This window comes from Microplitis mediator, chromosome 2, assembly GCF_029852145.1.
Source record: "Microplitis mediator isolate UGA2020A chromosome 2, iyMicMedi2.1, whole genome shotgun sequence".
NCBI classification, from domain to species: domain Eukaryota; kingdom Metazoa; phylum Arthropoda; class Insecta; order Hymenoptera; family Braconidae; genus Microplitis; species Microplitis mediator.
In genome coordinates, this window is record NC_079970.1 from 19,963,172 (window position 1) to 19,983,300 (window position 20,129).

At 30.6% G+C, this 20,129-nt stretch overlaps 1 protein-coding gene across 1 annotated transcript in view; it reads right to left on the reverse strand.

Moving 5' to 3' along the window:
* LOC130663336 (uncharacterized) overlaps positions 1-20,129 on the reverse strand; it is a 45,702-nt gene that overhangs the window by 12,458 nt on the left and 13,115 nt on the right. The window contains exons 2-3 of the mRNA XM_057462508.1: positions 4,620-4,881; positions 2,349-2,503 (exon numbers count right to left, since the gene is read on the reverse strand). Of these exons, the coding sequence (XP_057318491.1) occupies positions 2,349-2,503; positions 4,620-4,881 (417 nt within the window). The remainder of the gene's footprint in view (positions 1-2,348; positions 2,504-4,619; positions 4,882-20,129) is intronic.

Here is a 20,129-nt window from a genome sequence, read left to right on the forward strand (position 1 = left end):
GTTGATAGGTTCAAATAAAGATGTTAAAACCACAGGTCTACTAGGTTCTAATAAATAGTGCAGAATTCATACACAGAAAAAAAAAATTCTTGACTGAAGGTAAATATTCTTGATTCAAGAAAATTTTTTTGGAGACCTAAATTTTCTCAGATACAGTAGATATCTTTTCCGACCAAGACGAATTTTTTTTAACCAAGACAAATTCTCTTGGCTCGAGAAAATCTTGACTTGGTTCCCGAAAACGTTTGTCTTCAAAAATATTTTCTTGACTCAAGATAAATTTTTTTTCTGTGTAGCACTAAGTAAAGGTTTTGTAGTATGTTTAGATTCTCATAAGTATTAACAATTTTGAATTTTCCCGGGTCACAATATCTAGTCTCAATCTAGCCTCATCGAACCCAAGTAAGCCTCAATCCAGCCTCACCGAAAGCATTTTGAGCCTAAAATGATGTTCAAAAAGCATCAATGAGCCTCAAATAATGCTCAAAGAGCCTCGATGAACCTCAAATGGTGCAATTGAGGCTTTTTGAACACCATTTGAGGCTCAAAATACTTTCAGTGAGGCTGGATTGAGACCAGATATTTTGACCCGGGTCAACGCCTATATAACGACTAAACATGTTATTTTCACCCGTTACTGAGGTTCAGAGGTTTCATATAGAAGCTGTTTTTCTATACAAATTAAGTACTGAGTAAGTCTTTTTCTTTCGTGATACTAGAATAAGTAGATTCTATCAAGGATTTAAATTTCGACTCGACTTAATATTCATATACATAATAATAATAATTATAATAGTCGGTGGTATTGATGAATTCAAAAAGATTGAGGGGTATTAAATAATAAAATATGTCTAATATACATATATAGATAGTTATTATCGTTGAGAGAGTTTGGTACTATCATTGGCATACTGAGAAAGGTGGAGATCAGTCCAACGAGATCTTGAGAATCTCTTGTCTTGGATCCGACGAGTTAGTTGTGTTGTTAAGTATAAGGCACTCCCACGCCTCGAAAGAGAATGCAGAGGCAAGTTAGGGTGCGGCAGGATAAAAAACACGGACGCGAAACTGATGGTATATAAAATAAATGTAGGTAGAGAAAAGAGTCGACGTGTAGAAGATTTTATTTCTCTCTATCACCCGGTCATTCCCTGTACCAGCGGTCTCAGTCTTCCATACATTAAATTATTTAACCAACTTTGTGTCTGTGTAGTTTAGAAAAGAAACAGTCATAGCGTTGGTGGTCCTCGAGGGTATTTTGTTGACGCCTTTGAATACTTAAACATTAAACCTCTCAGGCCAATTGACCATCCAACCGATTCAAACTATTTTTTTTTTCACTCATCCTCATCCTCTTACTTTTATTTTTACTTTATTCCTTTCCCAACTTTTTGTTTCAGGAAAATAAAAAATCATTCACGGAGAACGTTGATCGTGTTCGTCATGCCCATGAGAATTAAAACAAAGAAAATAAGTAAATATATATATCTATATATCTACAGATAAAATAAATAAATTTAAAAAAGTTGATTACCACGTTGCGCTTTATTGATTATCAATAGAATGAATTAACCTCGTCGTCTTACGTGAAAATAATCTCTGGCATTACACGGGCAATTCAAACTTCCGCTTCGATTATTTATATTTTAACTTCATACTCATCCTTCAACTTCAATCACTACAAGGAAGCTTTAATGATCTTACGTTTATTTGTTTTTTTAACTCACGGTAATTATCAAGTACGATTCAAGTTATAAATTTAAATTACATCTGTACATATATATGGAGGGTGAGTTTTTAATTTATTTTATGAACGCGATCTACTGCAAGTTGATCGGAATTAATTTGTGGGAGATACAAATATGACTTTTAAAATAAAATGACTTTATGTACGGATGTATGAATGTATGTAAATGTATATGGAGATTTATATACATACATGTGCATCGTGTAATGTGGAGACGAGTGTTTTGAGTAACCTTGAGGTAGAATAACTTTACAATATATGTTGAACTGGATGCATCAGATCGGGTTTAATCGAGCTGTGATTATGCAAATGCGGGATGGAATCGCGCACGCAGGTATTTTAATTGATGGACTCGTGAGAAAAACGAATCCACACACGCGCGTGCGTGAGGTCACGCGTATGAGGATGCATACTTCCTCACATGTTGCTCAGCAATAACTTTATTTATTTTTTATTTTTAAAGTCTGGCTGGGTATGAGTAATTTTAAGTATTGTGCGGGTATTAATGAAAAAATATGCTGATGCATACGGGGATTTTTAATTACGGGTTGATATAAATATTTATGTCTCAAGGATATTTTTTAAAAATGAGAATACTTACGATAGAGAATGGATCTTGAAGTTAGTTTGTCGCATGACGCTAGTGCGCTGTCTTCGTATGTGTAGCACCTGTTGAGGTCTTCTGAGAAGACTTCAATGATATTACGGGATCTTTTTTTCAAGCGGAAGCACCTGATGCACTGGCCTTCTGCGGTTCTGTTTTAAATAGAATTTACTTTATTCAATGGTTACTTGTCACATCAATGTCAATTATTAGATTCTTTATATACTTAAATGTTTTATGTCTTAATAAATAGAGTAAGAGGGGGTAAAATGGTCTTCAATGAAAAAATACTTTGAATGAATTTTTTTTTACTCTTTATGCCTCTAGTATACTAGTCACCAAATATTTATATCATCTTTATATGACGGTTATTGCAAAAAAAAAATTTGAAAAACGGTTGACTTCGTTAGCCAATTCCAAAACTTTCCGAGCTCAAAAATCAGGTAATTTATTTTTTAAGCGAAAAAAAAAAGTATTCAGTTTAAAAAAAGTAATTTTTGTTGTATGATAGAAAAAAAAAATTTTTTTTGACTCGTATTAGGGCAGAAATACCGGTTCTGGCCACTTTAGGACCAGTTTTGGACACTTGAACAATTTAAATAACATAATTTGTACAAAATGTAAGACATAATTGATTTTTCAAAAGTGTACAAAGATACTTTTATCCCACTGTTACAATAGAAATTTTATTTTTGAATTTTCCGTTACTGTAAATAAAGGATTAAATGTCTAAAACTGGAGAAGTGGCCACAAATGGTAAAAAAAGCTGTAAAAAATTAGAGGAGTGAACGCGTAGTAAATTCGGAGTGAATACGTATCGGATGACTGTTTATTTATTTAATCTCCTCTCGAAAAGTAAATTACCGGAATTTACTAGAAAATAGTGAATAGTCACTAATTCAGAGTTATAATCGTACTACTTTTTGGAGTAAGTGGTACGACTATCTCTCCAAATTAGTGAATTTTCACAGTTTCAGTTGTAGAGAGTCCTCGGAGTGAAATTCACTCCAAAAGGAGTTTATTTTAATATTAAAACTCCGAGTCAGACTGAATGCAGGTTGAAATACAATCCAGATCACTCTGAAATCATTCAGCTGAAAAAACAGACTCCCTATTTACTCTAAATGATAATTGATTTTTTTTAACTCCGGAACTCTGAGTCACGGACTAAATTCAGATTGAAATAAAATTTGCAATCACTCCGAATTCCCTCCCAATTTTCTACAGTGTATTTCTACCCTATATAATTCAATTTCAACAAAGGAAAAAAAATTTCAATAATTTTTTGGCTTCATTTTTTTATATAGAAAGTATTTGAGACTAGATCGTTTAAATATTTTGTATCTTAAAACAAAAACAAACAACAAATTTACTTTACAAAATGGGATAGTAAATAAAATTATGAAAACATGGGATTAAATTAAGTATCTCGTTATACTTGTAATGATTTTAAATATATGTGCTGTCATGTTACGTGTTTATCTAATGGCAATTTATGAATTCATTATACACACACAGATATATATATATATATATATATATATATAGAACAATAAAAACAAATATAAATTTAAAATAAATGTGTTCACACACGTAGACACCTACTCGATTTATCGGGTAAAGAATTAAATAGAATCGAAAATTAAGTCAAGAATTTAAAATCGCTGTAAGAATAACCCGATAAAAGAGTGTAAGCTAAACTGTAAATGAGATATTTTGATGAAAAAATTTTAAGTACCTTTTAAATAAAAAAAGATGAGGAATTAAAAATAAAAAATAAATTGAAGCATTCGAGAGCCGAGTAAAAAATGGGCTCGTTAAAAAAACGTGTGTAAATTCATGATAAATATTATTTCAGGTATATAAAAAATGTGGAAGCAATAAAGCATGGCAGTAATTTATTGATTGCATAAATCGTCGAGCTTTTAGTAGGGAAATAAATAAAAAAAGTATTAAGTGCGTTGTGTAAATATTATTTTTCGTTTTTAAAAATATTTAATACTTTAGACCATCAATCAATCTGCCTTGAAAGCTTTTTCAGTTATTATACACACAACAGACCGACGGTCGTTGGACGAACGTTTGAAGAATAAAATACCGGCGTTATCGAAAATAATAATTAATTGAGATGAGAACGGAATGAGACGAGGGTCGGTTGTTTAGATAAGATTTTTATAAATCTAAATAACAAAATAATGAATAGAGATGGGACTGATGAGTTAACAATAACATAAATTAATATAATAGTCTGAAGATTTAAATACTCACGTGTCAACCAGCAAAACATTTTCTCCAACTCGTTTGTGACAGTATCCCCAAACAGGTATAGAGTCAAATGTTATGTTGAGTGCTGAATATTGAATCGGTTCTCCAGAATTTGCCGATCCTTTACCAGGTCCATTAACTTGCATCAAAAAATCTCCTTGATATTCAGCAGGAAAATAACAATGAGCCATAAATTGTGGGTCGTAACTTGGCAAACTATCAACTGCTCCTGGACTTTCTGATACATCTGAAACTACCACTGAGCCTGTAAATTAAAAAAAAATAATTTAATTAATATTATTAAGAGAATAAAGAAAATTTTGTTTCAGCCATATCTACACTTATCCAAAAATTAAAGGAACAAGAAAAGTTTACAAATTTTAAAATCAAGATATCGAGAATCAAAGACAAAAAGATCCTTTTTCATTTGAAGGCTGATATCTCAGCAGCAAATTGTCGTACAAAGAAACAAAAAAAAACGCAAATTGTAGCTGAATAAATTTCCTAAACGAAACATGAATTGATTTTTCTGAAAAAAATTTTCCCGGCCCCGTAGACCCAAAAAATAAAACCAAAAAATTTAGAAAAATTTTGTCTCGAGCTATTTCTTATGATTCCGCAAAAACCGTAGCTCAAAAAATTATTTTGCTGGAAGATCTTCAAACTAGAGATTTCAAGCTTCAATTTGCTTTTTTATTTTTTCGATACGATTAGTTTTCAAGAAAATACAGCCTTCCAAAAATCACTAAAAAATTTATAGAATTTTCTTGTTCCTTTAATTTATTGGGTAAGTGTATATGATAGGATTGGTTGGTTATTAAATTTGGTATCGGTAAAAAGGTGACTTGAATTTGCGCCTTTCCATGGTTTAAACTCTTTTATTGCCAAGTATCGAAATAAATAAATTTATCTATAGCATTCGAATTACATTTAAATTACGCGGGAAAAGACAATCGTATTTATTTCCTTTGAATAAATTAATATTTTAACGATTCTGTCATTAATATGATTGAATATATATAACTATTATATATATAATTAAGGAAAATAAGAAAAATTTCGGCCATGTCATGTCTTCTATGATAATAAAAATTAAACAAATTTCATTTGGTATCAGTGAAAAAAAATATATAGATGGCTAATAAAAAAAAAATTGACCGTGTCGATTTTTTTTCAAGAATTTCATGATTATACAATCATCGAAATCAATAAGTTTGCGAATTACTGATGAGATTTATTTTATTAAATTTCAAAGATAAAAAAAAATAAAAGATTCTAGAGTCAAATTTAGAGTAAAGATTTTAATAAACATTTAAATTCAAATTATATTTAATAAATTTGGCGGTAATACTCAGGTAGTCATGCAATGGCTAAGTTGCTCGTTTATTATAATAAAATTAATGTGTTAATAAATGTGGGAATTTAATTGAACGATTTTTTACGAGATTGTTTGAAGTAAAAAAAAAAGGTGATAAGACGAAAATTGGGATAAATTTATATAAAGATTATCAAGAAGCAGGTGTAAAGTGCACATTATATGTGCGTGTGTACATACTTAACGCACAAAAAAAGTATACTGAGTTTTTTTTTTTAACGATGAGGAATGTGTACGGGTACGAATTAATTAGACGAACGAATTAATCGAGCATCTACTTACTACTCTTATTCTGTTATATAAATATATATAGTATATATTCTTAGATATGAGGGGTCGTGCGAAAGGACAAGATATTGAGGTCACATTGGGCCAATTAATTTCGCATTATGTAGAAATTAAAACGGAAGTGGTGGCGGTTGTATGTATAATAGTAGTCGTACATCATTTGGATGGAATTTGGTGAGCTGAGTTACAAAAAATATTAAATTGAGATAGAATTTTTTTGTTGGTTAATATCAAATGTAAAAGGTAAAGTGGTTTTTTGTGGCAAATGGAAGTTTGTGTGATCGTTTGAGCGGAACGTGATTTAAGATTTTTTTTTTAGGTCTTATTATTATTATTATTGTGTTTTTTTTTATTTGCTTTAATTTGAAAATTATAGTTTTGAGACTTTGTTGAGAATTTGATTGTCGTAAGTTATTTCAAAATAGCAAAGACCGAAGATGAATAATTGTTAGGTCCGATATATCTTCTCTATTCTATTCTACAATGATATTATTATATTTTTTTTTTTTGTTATTCTCGAGCGATTTTATCCGTGGGAATGACAATTTTCGGGAGTGGCTGAATTATACGTTGGCTATTCAATGTCATTAGTTTCAGTATGTGGTATTTATCATACTCATGATTATAATTCAGATTGAGATCATGGTTATTATTGAGAAAAAAAAAACACAGCAAAAAAAACGATAAGCGAATTAAATTCAATTGTCGTCAACAGGAAGTAATAAATAAATACAAGACACTTAACGTGTAGGGTTAAACGAGTGATCACACAGGTAGAATATCACCGTCTCTCTTACACGCACAGATTATTATTATATGCCAGAGGGCTCATTGGGTTTAAAAAAAGCTGCAGCACCAGTTCTGTCGATGCCGATTTTCATTAAACGTCTCGTCAAGAATTACTCTCCTGTACAAAATGATGGAATTGAATCGGCTATTTTTTGTCTACTGTCTTATATATATTAAAGTTAATAAATATATAACATTGTTCTTTTTTTACTAGAAATTATTGAATGAAATTTTTATTCCAAAGTTAATGATTCAAGTTGTAAATAATTAAGCCTCCCGTGATCAATTTTTTATTACGAAATATTTTTAAAAACTATACGCGCATTACATTTACTCACAAGTATTTGATAATTAAGAGGGTATTCCTTTTGCACAGACCGAAAAAGTATTTTAAGTGATCGTCTTATCTGAAATTTTATAAAATTAAATGCTTATGTGAGAGAATTTTTTGGAAACTCGTAAAACTTCAGAAATTAAATTTGAAGTCGGGGACGCTTCGTTGGATAAATAGTTTAGTGACAGATCTTTAAGCGCATTTTTTTTAAAGCTACTTTTTTCTGTTAGCAGATAAAACCTCAAGAACCAATGGACCGAGTCTAGTTATTAAGAGATTACTGTATTCACAAATAAAATATCTGTAACCCGAACTAGTATTTTTGAGATAAACTAAAAGCTTCGTTTTCTTTTTTTTTTAAACTAAGAAAGGGGATACATTTTTTTTCAATTTTTCAAATAAATGCTACTTTTTTTTCCTAACAATAAAATTATTTTAATTCAGACTGTCACAAAAAAATTTTCGACCGAAGGTAAATCTTCTTGATTCAAGAAAATTTTTTTGGAAACCTAAATTTTCTCAGATAAAGTAGAAATCTTCTCCGACCAAGACGAATTTTTGTTAACCAAGACAAATTCTCTTGGCTCAAGAAAATCTTGACTTGGTTCCCGAAAACTTTTGTCTTCCCAAATATTTTCATGACTCAAGATAACTTTTTTTTCTGTGTACCCAAGTAACACCGACAACTTTAAGATGTCATTTAAAAGGACAAGATAAATATTTTATTGTCTCAAAGTCAAGTTTTTTTATGTAAATAAGACATACGGATGTTGGTTCTAAGAGCCATAGAAAATTTGTGTTATTTTTTCTATTTTAAAAAAGACATTTCAATTAAAAAATCGTTCAGATGACATTTGACCATTATTTGTAATTTACTTTTTGTCGTCACTTGTGTCAAGTCTTCTAAACAGATATTTTTTTGGTGACATAAATTTCTGATCGTTTTGTCAACATTTTAGTGCCTTATCAATATGTCAAAAAACAGCCTAAAAACTGATATCTTATAGATGTCACAAAGTCAAGTGTGCTACTTGGGTAGTTTTGATATTTTTGAACAAATAAATGATCGTGAGTTGAATAATTAAATTCCAATTCAAATAAAAAAAATATAACTTAGTATCAATTTTTGATTAATTCATAAAATATGAATGAACTTGTAGTGAGCACCTTGCAATTCAAGCCTATATATATAGTTAACTCATAACAGACTCATAGTGTACATGCCAGCAAGTCTTGCGGTTTTACTTACTCGGTTGGTATCGTGTCGTGCAAGTGCAGAGATTGAGCAACCGCAAGAGTAAAATACCCGCAGTAATACTCAGTAAACCAGAGTGTTGGTTGCTTTTAACGTTTTCGTCCCTCCTCAGAGTATTTCCTCGTTTAAATCTCGCGATCGTTAACCTTCGCAACCTCCGACTACGAAATCACTTTTAATTTCTTTCTCATTTCACTCACCAAAATTTGATAATTATTTTTTAATTCCCCTTCTACGTTTTTTATGAAAATTTATTTCTTTAACCGGAAATGTATTATTAACCTCAGATCTTTGACTGAGATCTCAATGCGTTTAATTGCTTTCCTTTTAAGTCTTTCGACTCGAACATTATTTTTATTATTCCACTACTATACTAATCTCCCCTAATTGCCGATTCATATAAGGGCAGTCACGTGCTTACTCACTTTTTTTGCTCAAATATTTTTAAAAAATTTAACATTTATTTTTAATAAAATAACACGCGTTTCATTTACGCGATTTCATGATAATGTAGTTTATTATCATGAGATATTTGAAAAATTTATGACCGGAAGATAACGTAATATTTATATTAAAAGTAACTTATGTCTTAGAAGTACATTGGCCTCTAAAATAATGCACACGATATGATATTATTATAATATGTCTTGTGTTACTTTACAGCTACGCGTAATTGGTGTAATCAAAAACTTCCATAAGTCTAGTCACTCTATTCTAGTATTTCATTTTAACGGAAATATGTCGTAGTGTTGAAAACAATTTACTATTTTCATTAAAACAATGTCTTTAAAGAAATAATTTTAAGTAAAAAATATATTTATTAATTCTTAACAAAAGATTTAAATCTTTTTTTGAACTTCCCGCGATGGAAATCGTAAATTTTCGAAAAAAGGAAGTTATTGGTTTCGGTTTAAGTTTCGAAAATCGAGTTTTTATCAGATAACGTTTTGAAGTCCTAGGAAGATATTCTGACTATTTTCATATGTGCGTGTGTGTGGGTGGATGTAAACTTTTTGTGTCTGATGACATCTTAAGAAGAAATCAACCAATTCGAGCGTTTTTGGCGGCAAACGACAGAACTCACCAAGACTTAAAATTGAATAGATTTCGAAGTCGATCAGTCGAGTAGTATACAAGTTACACGAAAAATAAAAATTAAAAAATGATTTTTTTTGAGGTTTTTCCATGATACTGAAGCTAGCCAATTATAAATTTTTGGATTTTTTTTTGAACAATTAAATTTGAAGAAAAAAAAATTAAAAATTTGCAGATGTAGAAAATTTAAAAGACTACAAGAGCAATTTTTTAAAATATTTTTTTTTAATAATTTATCGTATTTTTTAAAATCCAAAAATTATTAGACGTTGGCTAATTTTAATATCATGTTTTTCCGTATAACTCATTTCCGGTCTAACAGTTTTTTGAGCTCAAAGAGCTCAAAAACAGTGAGAACTTTTGGAGTTTATCCGCAGGGTCAACTGCTTTTCAGATTTTTTTTTGTAACGAATTTAAATTACTTAGTTTTAAATATATATTTTTAATGTTGCTCACATATATTTATCATTTGAGTTTAATGAAGCCTAGAGAAGACATATCCAATCATCCTTTTTCACGTCATAATAACCAGTCTTGTGAGTTTTTTGTTTGTTTGGGATCTTGTCAGTGATGAGTGAGTTTGCAAAAAATGGCCTCGTCCTGATTCCTTACGGTGGCTATTATTTATTTATTTTAATTTTTTTTTTTTTTTGTTAATTTATTTACAAAAATGTATAGGTGTGCACGTGTATATCATTTCGTTGCAGGTCGCCATATGGTCACATGTCCTCGTTAATGACTAAAGGACCAACAGATGCGAGATTTGTTTCACTCTCTCGTACTTTCACCATCATCATCCTCATTACCATTACTATCATAAATATTTTATATATGTATGTATGTATTGAATTATTTACGAGGTAATAAAGTATAAGTTATAAAATCTAAAGGAAGTGGTTTACGATCCTTCTAAATCCGAGCAAGTTTAAACCTGCGTAAAGATCCTTTTTAAATTCTCACTCATCTTAACAATGTAATTATTTTTTAAAAACGGATATTGCAGGCTCAGACGAGTTTGTTATTTTCTTTGGATACTTTTTTGTAGCGAAAAATATATAAGGAAGGGCGCCAGCACCGGAAGTCCCAAAGAGGATAAAAAAGCTTATGTGTATTTGTGTGAGTGTATAAAGTAAGCGAAACTTTGTCGGTTTTTGAGCAACCACTTAAAATTATTTACCAAAATATAAAAAAAAATTTATAATGATGATGATAATGGCAATACGAAAACGAACGAAAGAAGATGAAATGGGAGATAAAGAAGGAAAAGGTTTGTGTTGGGTTTTTAATACACAATGGACCGACGAGCCGACCGGATGATGCTGTGGGTTCGTTACCAGGCGCCTCTTCGTTTCTTCTTCTTCTTATTTTTATTTTCATTATTATTATTATTTTTAAATTTTATTTTTTTGTGAGCCTAAATTGCCGATCTAATCGAAACAAAATTGAGCCATGGGCTTCCGGCGCGTGTGCTTTTGACCCTAATCGTCTGGATCGATATTAAAAAATAAATAAAATTTTTTCGTTAAAAAAAATTTATTATTTTTTTAAAAATTCATTTATTTTTATGTGTAACGATCAGTTTTAATTTTAACTTGTCGTTATTTATTTAAAAAAAGCAGTGTAAGCCATTAAAATGTGTTTAGAAGACAAGAATGTCGATGCATTATGGATAGGGGAGGAGGAGAAGCATCTGATCCTGGCAGAGTCAATTAGGTTGTGCGGCTGCACCTGTTACCGCCACTTTTCGCTCCCATCGCCGTTCGTACGCCTCTCTCATCTCATCTCACTTTTTCTTCTTATACTTATACTTATACTTGTATTCTTTTTATTCATATTATACTCAGCGCTACTCTTCTCGGCTTACCCACCACGACGTTTTCATTCTCTTTCACATTACTTGTACATATACACCCTTATATATACATACATATCTAGATGTATATGTATCTATAATATAATACAACAACGATGGTAAAGCTGATCCGAGAGGCTCAGAGCACCACTCAGCTCGTCTACTCGTCTTACTGAGTTGAGATTTCTCGCGTTATACGATGACGAACTCGTCGGTGGGCCCGCACAAGTTCACTGTACTATTCTCATAAATCATAATGCGTCTTATGTTACCGTCAAAGACCTGCCGGATTACTAAAAATGTCCTTGTATACTTATTGACTTACATATATGTTTATTTTTATTTTTATTTTCATTTTCGTTTATTTTTTAATCGTGTGTAAAAAGATTTACCTTCATTTTTTTAAGGACAAAATTTAAAAAAAGGTTGACCCTGCCCGAGTCAAAACACAAATTCTAGTTTAGTTCTTAAAAGCCTCAATTCCTTGGATGTTTTATTTGCCGCCCAGAAAGTAACTCTATTTTAGTACTCAAAATTCTCAATGAGAATTATGAGGTCTGAATGCGAATAAATTATCGATTTCAAATTATTAGTAAGACCTCAAAATCCTCAACGAATGAAAAGTTATATTTTGGACTTTGAAAAATTTTAGATAGAAAAGCGAGGGGAGAGAAAACGTCGAATGAGACTTTTGAGGTTCAAATGTGGATAAAATTATTCCTTTAATGTTTTGAGTATTTTGAGGCTCTAATCCAGATTATGTCATTCCAGTTTAGTCCTCAAAGTGGTAAAATTGGTCGTAACTACTTTGAGGACTAAACTAGGATAACTTTCTATACTTTTGTCAATCATCAAATTCTAAATTGATCCTCAAAAACCCCATTGAGAACTTTAAGACTTAAATCCGACTTTGTTTTTTGACTCGGGTGTGGACGAACTCCAAAATTTTCTGCTGTTTTCGAGCTCAAAGAGTTCAAAAACGATTTTATTGGTAAACTTTTAAACTCTGCGAGGTCAAAAAATGATTGGACCAAAAAAACATATATTTATGTTGCTAAGAAAAAATAATTTTCGTCCGTCGAACGTGATCTACGGCAAAAAAGAGCTTGTTTAGGTTTAGATTTAATCAAATGTTGAAACAAATCGGTCAAGTGATTTATGAGTTATGCAACAGAAACTTTAAAAAAATGTTTTTTTTATCTGGAAACTACTCGACCGATCGACTCCAAAATCTAATCAGATTCATTCCAAAGATATTGTCGACACAAAACGTATACACACATCCACACACACACGGACGTCCATCCAGAAATAGTCAGAATAGTTTCCTAAGACCTCATAACGTCAAGATTTAATGAAAACTCGATTTTTGAAAATCGGACCGAAACCAATAACTTCTTTTTTTTGAAAATTTTCAATTTTCATAGCGGGAATTTCAAACAGTTAATCACTTCCGGTAAAGAAAATACTAAATGTAATTAACAGATGAATTTAAAAAAATTAGTTGTTAATTAGTAATTTTTAAAAAGTTTGTATAGTTTTAAATGAAAAAATTGATTGCTAGTATAATATGGGATTGACTTCTTCCGGTGGATTATTTTTCAATGGAATATAAAGTTTTTTTACTCATTAACGAGTACAAACGATGCGCTCGGTGCTTTTCATTAGTTAGGCCCCTGGGCTAATGAGTTTACACGCGAAACGTGTAACTAGAACGCACATGCGCTTGCACGATAATTTAATTTATATTTATATATTATATATATTATATATATTACATATTTTATTAAAAACCTTTACTTATTGCTATTATGTATTAAATATTTAGATGTTATCTTTATGGCAGGATATCCTGCTTTAGATCGAACGTCTTTCAATTTTCTGTGCATCCTTTACTCATTTATTTATCGATTGAATAATTTAACGATCAGGTAAATAATAATTTTTACTGAGAAAGTTTTTATTGACGCATTATTTTTACGAAGTAGGGAACCTGAGGCAAAGACAAAGAAAAATTGTGTTTTGGTTAAAAATTTTTAGTGAAATTTTTTTTCCCTTCAATTTCGTTCCCTGAATTATTTTATCGAGAACAGAACTGATCAACTTGCCCCAACCTTTTTAGCTAATCGTAATCAAGTATTTAAAAATAAAATAATTTTGTTTTGTCTTCGAAGCAGTGTCTCATTTTGCCCAGAGTTCTCTTGTATATTTGAAGTTTATTTTATATAATTTTTCATACACTGTAAAAAAACACCGGGGTAAGTCTAAGCGGTGTAGGTGTTAAAATTGGTGGTGTTAAATTTCAACACCGAAAGTGGTGTAAAAATAACGCCGCCTCCGGTGTAAATATTCTTTACCGGTGTTAACATATTTTACTTTGGGAATGTGTGCATAGGTGTGTGCGTGGGTGTGAGTGTGTGCACGTGTGTTGTGTGTGTGCGTGTCAAGATATTTTTTGTGTTTTATAAGCTTCCCAAAGTTATTACCTCCTACACTGGTGTAATTCCATTTTAACACCGCGCGGAGTTAAAATGAGTCCATTTTTAACACCGGTCTTTTTACAGTGTAAGAAAGATTTTGAATTTTTTTGAATTATTTATTAAAATTTAATTATTTTGGAGTACAAAAAAAAAGGCATTTCTGATGTGAAGCCTAATTAAAAACTTTTTTACTGAACTATAAAAAATAAAAAAATTACGAAAGTGAAAAGCAGGTAGATAAAGACGACTTGTAATGTTATAACTTATAACTCGTCAGACGCCACTGGCATTATTAAGTGCAAGTATACAGGAGTGGCATGGGAAAATGAACTACCTAGTTATAGACGAGTTTATTTGTCGGTCATGTTACATACATACTTTATTAGTACAAACGATTTCTCTTTCGCACAAATATGCGCCGAGCAAGACACACATGTGACGTCCTCTCCTGTATCCTCATGTTGATTTAGTAATTTTATATTCACAATGTATACATGCATTAAAAAGACAAAAAAAAAAATATTTAAATTATAAATCCGCAAGAAGAAAAATAAAGTAAGAGGTTAAAGTACTTTTGCCTCAGATACACTCTTTGAGATAAAGTTTGCATACTACTTAGGTACTATATACTATATACTTTGTATAGAAACACTAGATACTAAATAGTATTTTCAATGTATGTATACATTTCAAAAGCTATTGTTTCTTACTTTTTGTAACGCTAACAAGTTTCATAATATTTCATTCATTGTTTTTTTATCTAACCAATTTTAATTGTGTTAAATGTTTTCATTTAATTATTTAAATACTTTATTAATGATTTTTCTCAATTTAAATTGTAATTGTAGTAGAAAATTTGCGGAGTGAACGCGGATTTAATCCGGAGTGAATGAGGAGCCGATTACTGTGTGTTTATTATGGTACTGAAGTTAGGCAATGTCTAATAATTTTTTGATTTTATTTTTTTACGACAAATTATTAAAAAAAAATATTTGAAAAAATTGCACCTGCAGTTTTTTAAATTTTCTACAGGTGCATATTTTTATTTTTTATTTTTCCTAATTGATTTATTAAAAAAAAAAATCTGAAAACTGTTAATTGTCTATTAACTTCAGGATCATGTGTTTATTTAATCCCCTTGAAGGGATTTTTACCTTGAATTGGAGTGAATGCGAATTGAAATAAAATTCAGATCACTCCGAAATTACTCTCTATTTACTCCGTATGCGGAATGATTTTTTTTAAAACTCCGGAACTCTGAGTAAATTCGGATTTAAATAAAATCCGAATTCACTTCTGATTTTTTAGTGTAAAAAATATTTAAAAAATTTTTTTTTAACTTCTTTACTTAATAACTGATTAAAAAAAAAAAAAAAATTATATAGAACGTCGTCTGGTGCTCGGATTTAAACGAGAAGCTTATTACTGTGCGATCCACACTGGAATGTTAATTTATCCCAAGGGATATGAACTCTCCGGACGCGGGCGGTTCTATAGCTTTTATATATATATATGTGTTAACTCGCCTACAGTCACGATGGTATAACTACTCAGAGATATAAGAGGGCACGTTTGACTCATATATATGTATATATATATATGATACATGCCGACCGTTCATCTTGCGAAACGAATGCGCAAAGGTACCGAGACACTACGATATTATTCTTATTTAATTTTTCCACACGCAATGTGTCTATTAATTTTAATATATTTTATTTAATATATATGCATATTTTTTTTTATTCATAAGTTTCAATTGTGTTTTAATTTATCCATCTAATTATGAATTATTATATCAATTATAATTAAAAATAAATAGTTTGTATGCATGCGCACTGATTATTATTTATAATTTGAATTTGAGCAATACGTATTTTAAAAAAAATGAAAAAATTTATGTATAAAAGAGGATTGAGAAATAATTGGTAGACTGAGACAGAGCTGATGTCTGATGTGTCGTTTCGCCAAGTGCGCAACCGAGAAAATGAAAGACTTGAGAAGAAAAATAACTGACTGGTGGTTGATGGTTCCTCCTCTATCAGTACCGGTTGTTTCACGAGTGATGTGATATGCGAGTTGGATATACTATTATATATCCAAGCTGTATATATATTATACATTTGTGCATGAATTATAACCGTCGAACTTGTTCGCTTCTGAATAACGACGTCGTATCGCGCGACTCGCGATCGAACGAGTTAACTCTACTCTCCGACTTGAACATCAACAGTTTTGATTTTTAAAACCTTTAAAGAGTTAACTTTGCGTGCGTTTCATCAACGTGCGTGCAGAAGTTACATTTTTAAATATTATTTATTTTGAATTCGGTTAACAAGAATAAATAAACCCGACAAATGTAATTTATGATATGAACAATAAAAATATATGTTTATGTGCACTGTAAAAAATCTGGAGTAATTATGGATTTTATTTAAATCCAAATTCACTCGGAGTTTCGGAGTAAAAAAAACAATCACTCCGTATACGGAGTAAATACGGAACTTTTTTTAGCGGAATAATTTCGGAGTGATCTAGATTTAATTTAAATCCGCATTCAATCCGATTCGGAGTTTTAATATTAAAATAAACTTCCCTTCGGAGTAAATTTCACTCTCAGGGGATTAAATAAATAAACAGTCATCCACTCCACATTTACTACGCTAATTTTTTGCAGTGTGTTAATGATAAACTGTACACAGAAAAAAAGTATGTCTTGGCGCGAAAAATTTTTTCTCGCTCCAAGAAAATTTAACTTGACCTAAGAAATTTTTCGCATTATGAATTGAAAACGAGAATTTTCTTGGGGTGACAAAGAATTTTTTGAGGTAAGAAAAAATTTTCCTGAGCCAAGAAATTATTTCTAGTCCTAAAAAATTTTGTTTTCATTTTTTAATGCAAAATTTTTCTTGCGCCAAGAAATCCTTTTTTTCTGTGTAAAAAATTTGCGTAGTGAACGTGGATTAAATCTGGAGTGAGTGTGGAGCGGATGACTGTTTACTTATTTCATCTTCTTCTTTTCGGAGTGAAATTTACTTCGAAGAGGAGTTTATTTTAATACTGAAACTCCGAATCGGAGTGAATGCAGATTTAAATAAATAGTAGACCACTCCGAAAGCGCTGCACTGAAAAGACAAAGAAGAGGTTTTTAAAAAAATCCGAAACTTCGAGTGACGAAGTGAACTTGGATTTAAATAAAATTCGTAATCTCTCCAAATTCACTCCCGATTTTTTACAATGTAATACAATTTATAAAAAATATATCTATTTTTTTTTTTAATAAAAGTAAGTTTGCATGAGGATCCCTGCATAATGCAGATGCCTCAGGAGCAAAGCCTGGAACGTTCGTCCCACGTATACCTATATATATATTACACTAGATAAAGATAGCCCCGGACAAGAAGACATGAAGACACGGTTATAGGTACAAGCATGCAGGAAAATATACATACAGAGAAAGTCCTCTACTCTTCTATCCTATCTTGCAGCTTGCATGCAGACTCACCCATTGTGCTATGTAATTTTTATTTTTTATAAATTTATGCCTTAATACTTTATTATATTTTCAAGATATACAATAAACAATATTTCCTTTTACTTTATAACCCATAGGTTATAATCTTCAATCGGCTCGACACGGCAATCATCTTTATATTCTTATTTTGTTGAAATACATGAGATTAAATTTTTTACGGGCATCTGAATTTTAGTTATGAATTTTTTACGGTCAACAGAACTGTAAATAGATTTTTTATTTATTGCTTTCCGAGATTACGTGACTAAGTTAATAAAAATATTTTTTTTTAAACGAGTTGTAATGGAAGTAGAGGAACGAATACTATAGATAGATTTTGAAAATGTTAACAAGTATCAATTCTTATATACTCGATTGGGCATTAAATTTCCTTTTATCGAGTCGAGTCCTTTATACTTATATTCTCATTTCCCTAGTTATATATATGTATATTTATATATATGGTACATAGTTATAGATGATACAAAACCGAGCCCTTGGATTTACGCCGATTCACGAACGGGAATATACCGGGATCAAGAGAAAATATATATGAGAATGTGTTTGTGTGTGTGTGTGTATATATTTATTATTGTATATGTATAAGTATGAGGTTATATTATATATAAAAGTTTAAATGGTAGTCGGCGAATGTAATGGAATGGAAGCAACTGAGTAGAAGTACACTAGGTATTCGCGGATTATAACAAACTTCCGGTCGAACCCTCTACTCAGAAAGAAGTATATAGAAATATATATAGATGTATATGTAAGAATAAGTATCTATGGGTATAGTTATAGCGTCTTGCTCATTCCATCGTATCGTTGCTATAGAGTCTAGTCATTGTTGGGTTGCTATGGAGTGTGACGACCAGTGACGACCCGACAACCTCGATACATGATAATACGCACGCCTCATTTCCCATCACTTTTACAATTCAATAAACAATTTCCCAAGACGGATACATATTAAATACATTATCCCATTAGACGATAATTTCACTTGCTCATTTAAATTTCGTAACCCAGCTTTCAGGTAATTGATTTTTTAAAAAAAGTACAACTCTGTTGCTTTGAATAAGTATGAGATTGACGTTTAGTTTTTCTTCCAAGATACAAAATGCACAGAAAAAAGAATTTCTTGGCGCAAAAAATTATAACTCGTCTCAAGAAAATTTTTACTTGCCCTAAGAAATTTTTTGCAGTGTGGATTGAAAACGAAAATTTTCTTGGGGCGAGAAAAAATTTCTTGCGTCACGAAATTTTTTTTCGGTCTTAAGAAAATTTTTGTTTTTATTTCGTAATGCAAAATTTTTCTTGCGCCAAGAAATATGATCCTGAAATTGACACGATCCTGAAGTTAGCAGACAATTAAAAATTTTTGGATTTTTTTTAGGACAATTAAATTTAAAGAAAAAAAAAATTAAAAATATGCACATGTCGAAAATTAAAAAGACTATAAGTGCAATTTTTTGAAATATTTTTTGTTTAATAATTTATCGTTTTTTAAGAAATTCAAAAATTATCAGACATCAGCTAATTTCAGTATCATGAATTGACGGACAATCAACAATTTCTGGATTTTTTTCCAACAAATTAATTACAAAAACTAAAAATATGCACATTTATAAAATTCAAAAAACTATAGGTGCAATTTTTTCAAGTTTTAATTTTTTTATGATTTATCATTTAGAAAAATAATCCAAAAATTATTAGACATCGGCTAACTTTAGTATCATCCAAGCAATAATTTTTTTCCTGTGTAACTATTTTATTTTTTCAACGCGTTTTGTATTATCAGTAAAATTAATCATTAATTATATATTGTATATATTAATCTTTAACAATACTCGCAGCTCTTGAGCATTTTAAGTTTTTTTTTGAGCACCGAACATAAAAGGTAAATTTTCTGGTCGCAACACCTGGAAACTCCAGATGTAAAATATTTCTTTAGACAACAGATTTTTATTTATGTTCAGTCGAAATAGAAATACAAAAATAAATATTTTATCTCTTGTATGTTTTTTGAATAAATATTTATACTCCTGCTGATTTACCGAGTTTTATTAGTGGTAATTATTATTATTATTATTATGAATGTTTATAAAATCAATGAATGAACAAGTAAAAGAGTCAAATTACCCTTGAGCAGTTTTTGCGTATACGCGTAAGTAAAAAGTTTTAATGGATATGAGTAAAGGGCTGATTCAGCTGCTATTTGAGAGCTTTTGAGTTTAACTGCAGTAGTATAGCACGAGACGTTTAATTCAAATTGGCTGAGTCAAGGATAAATCTAGGTATAAGTATAAGCATATTTTGCTGTGCGGTGCTGTGTTATGTGTACTGATCCAGACCGGAAATTCATTCGTGTCCATAGGCTATTCAACTTAACATTACTTTGGAACTCAACGCAACTTTTATGCCGACTCTTTTAAACGGGTTCGATGATTCTCAGAAAAGTGACAAGAGAAGGCTGGAGAATTTATTTTAAAAACTCGAAAAAATATCCGACTGAAAGGGTGACGAATTTA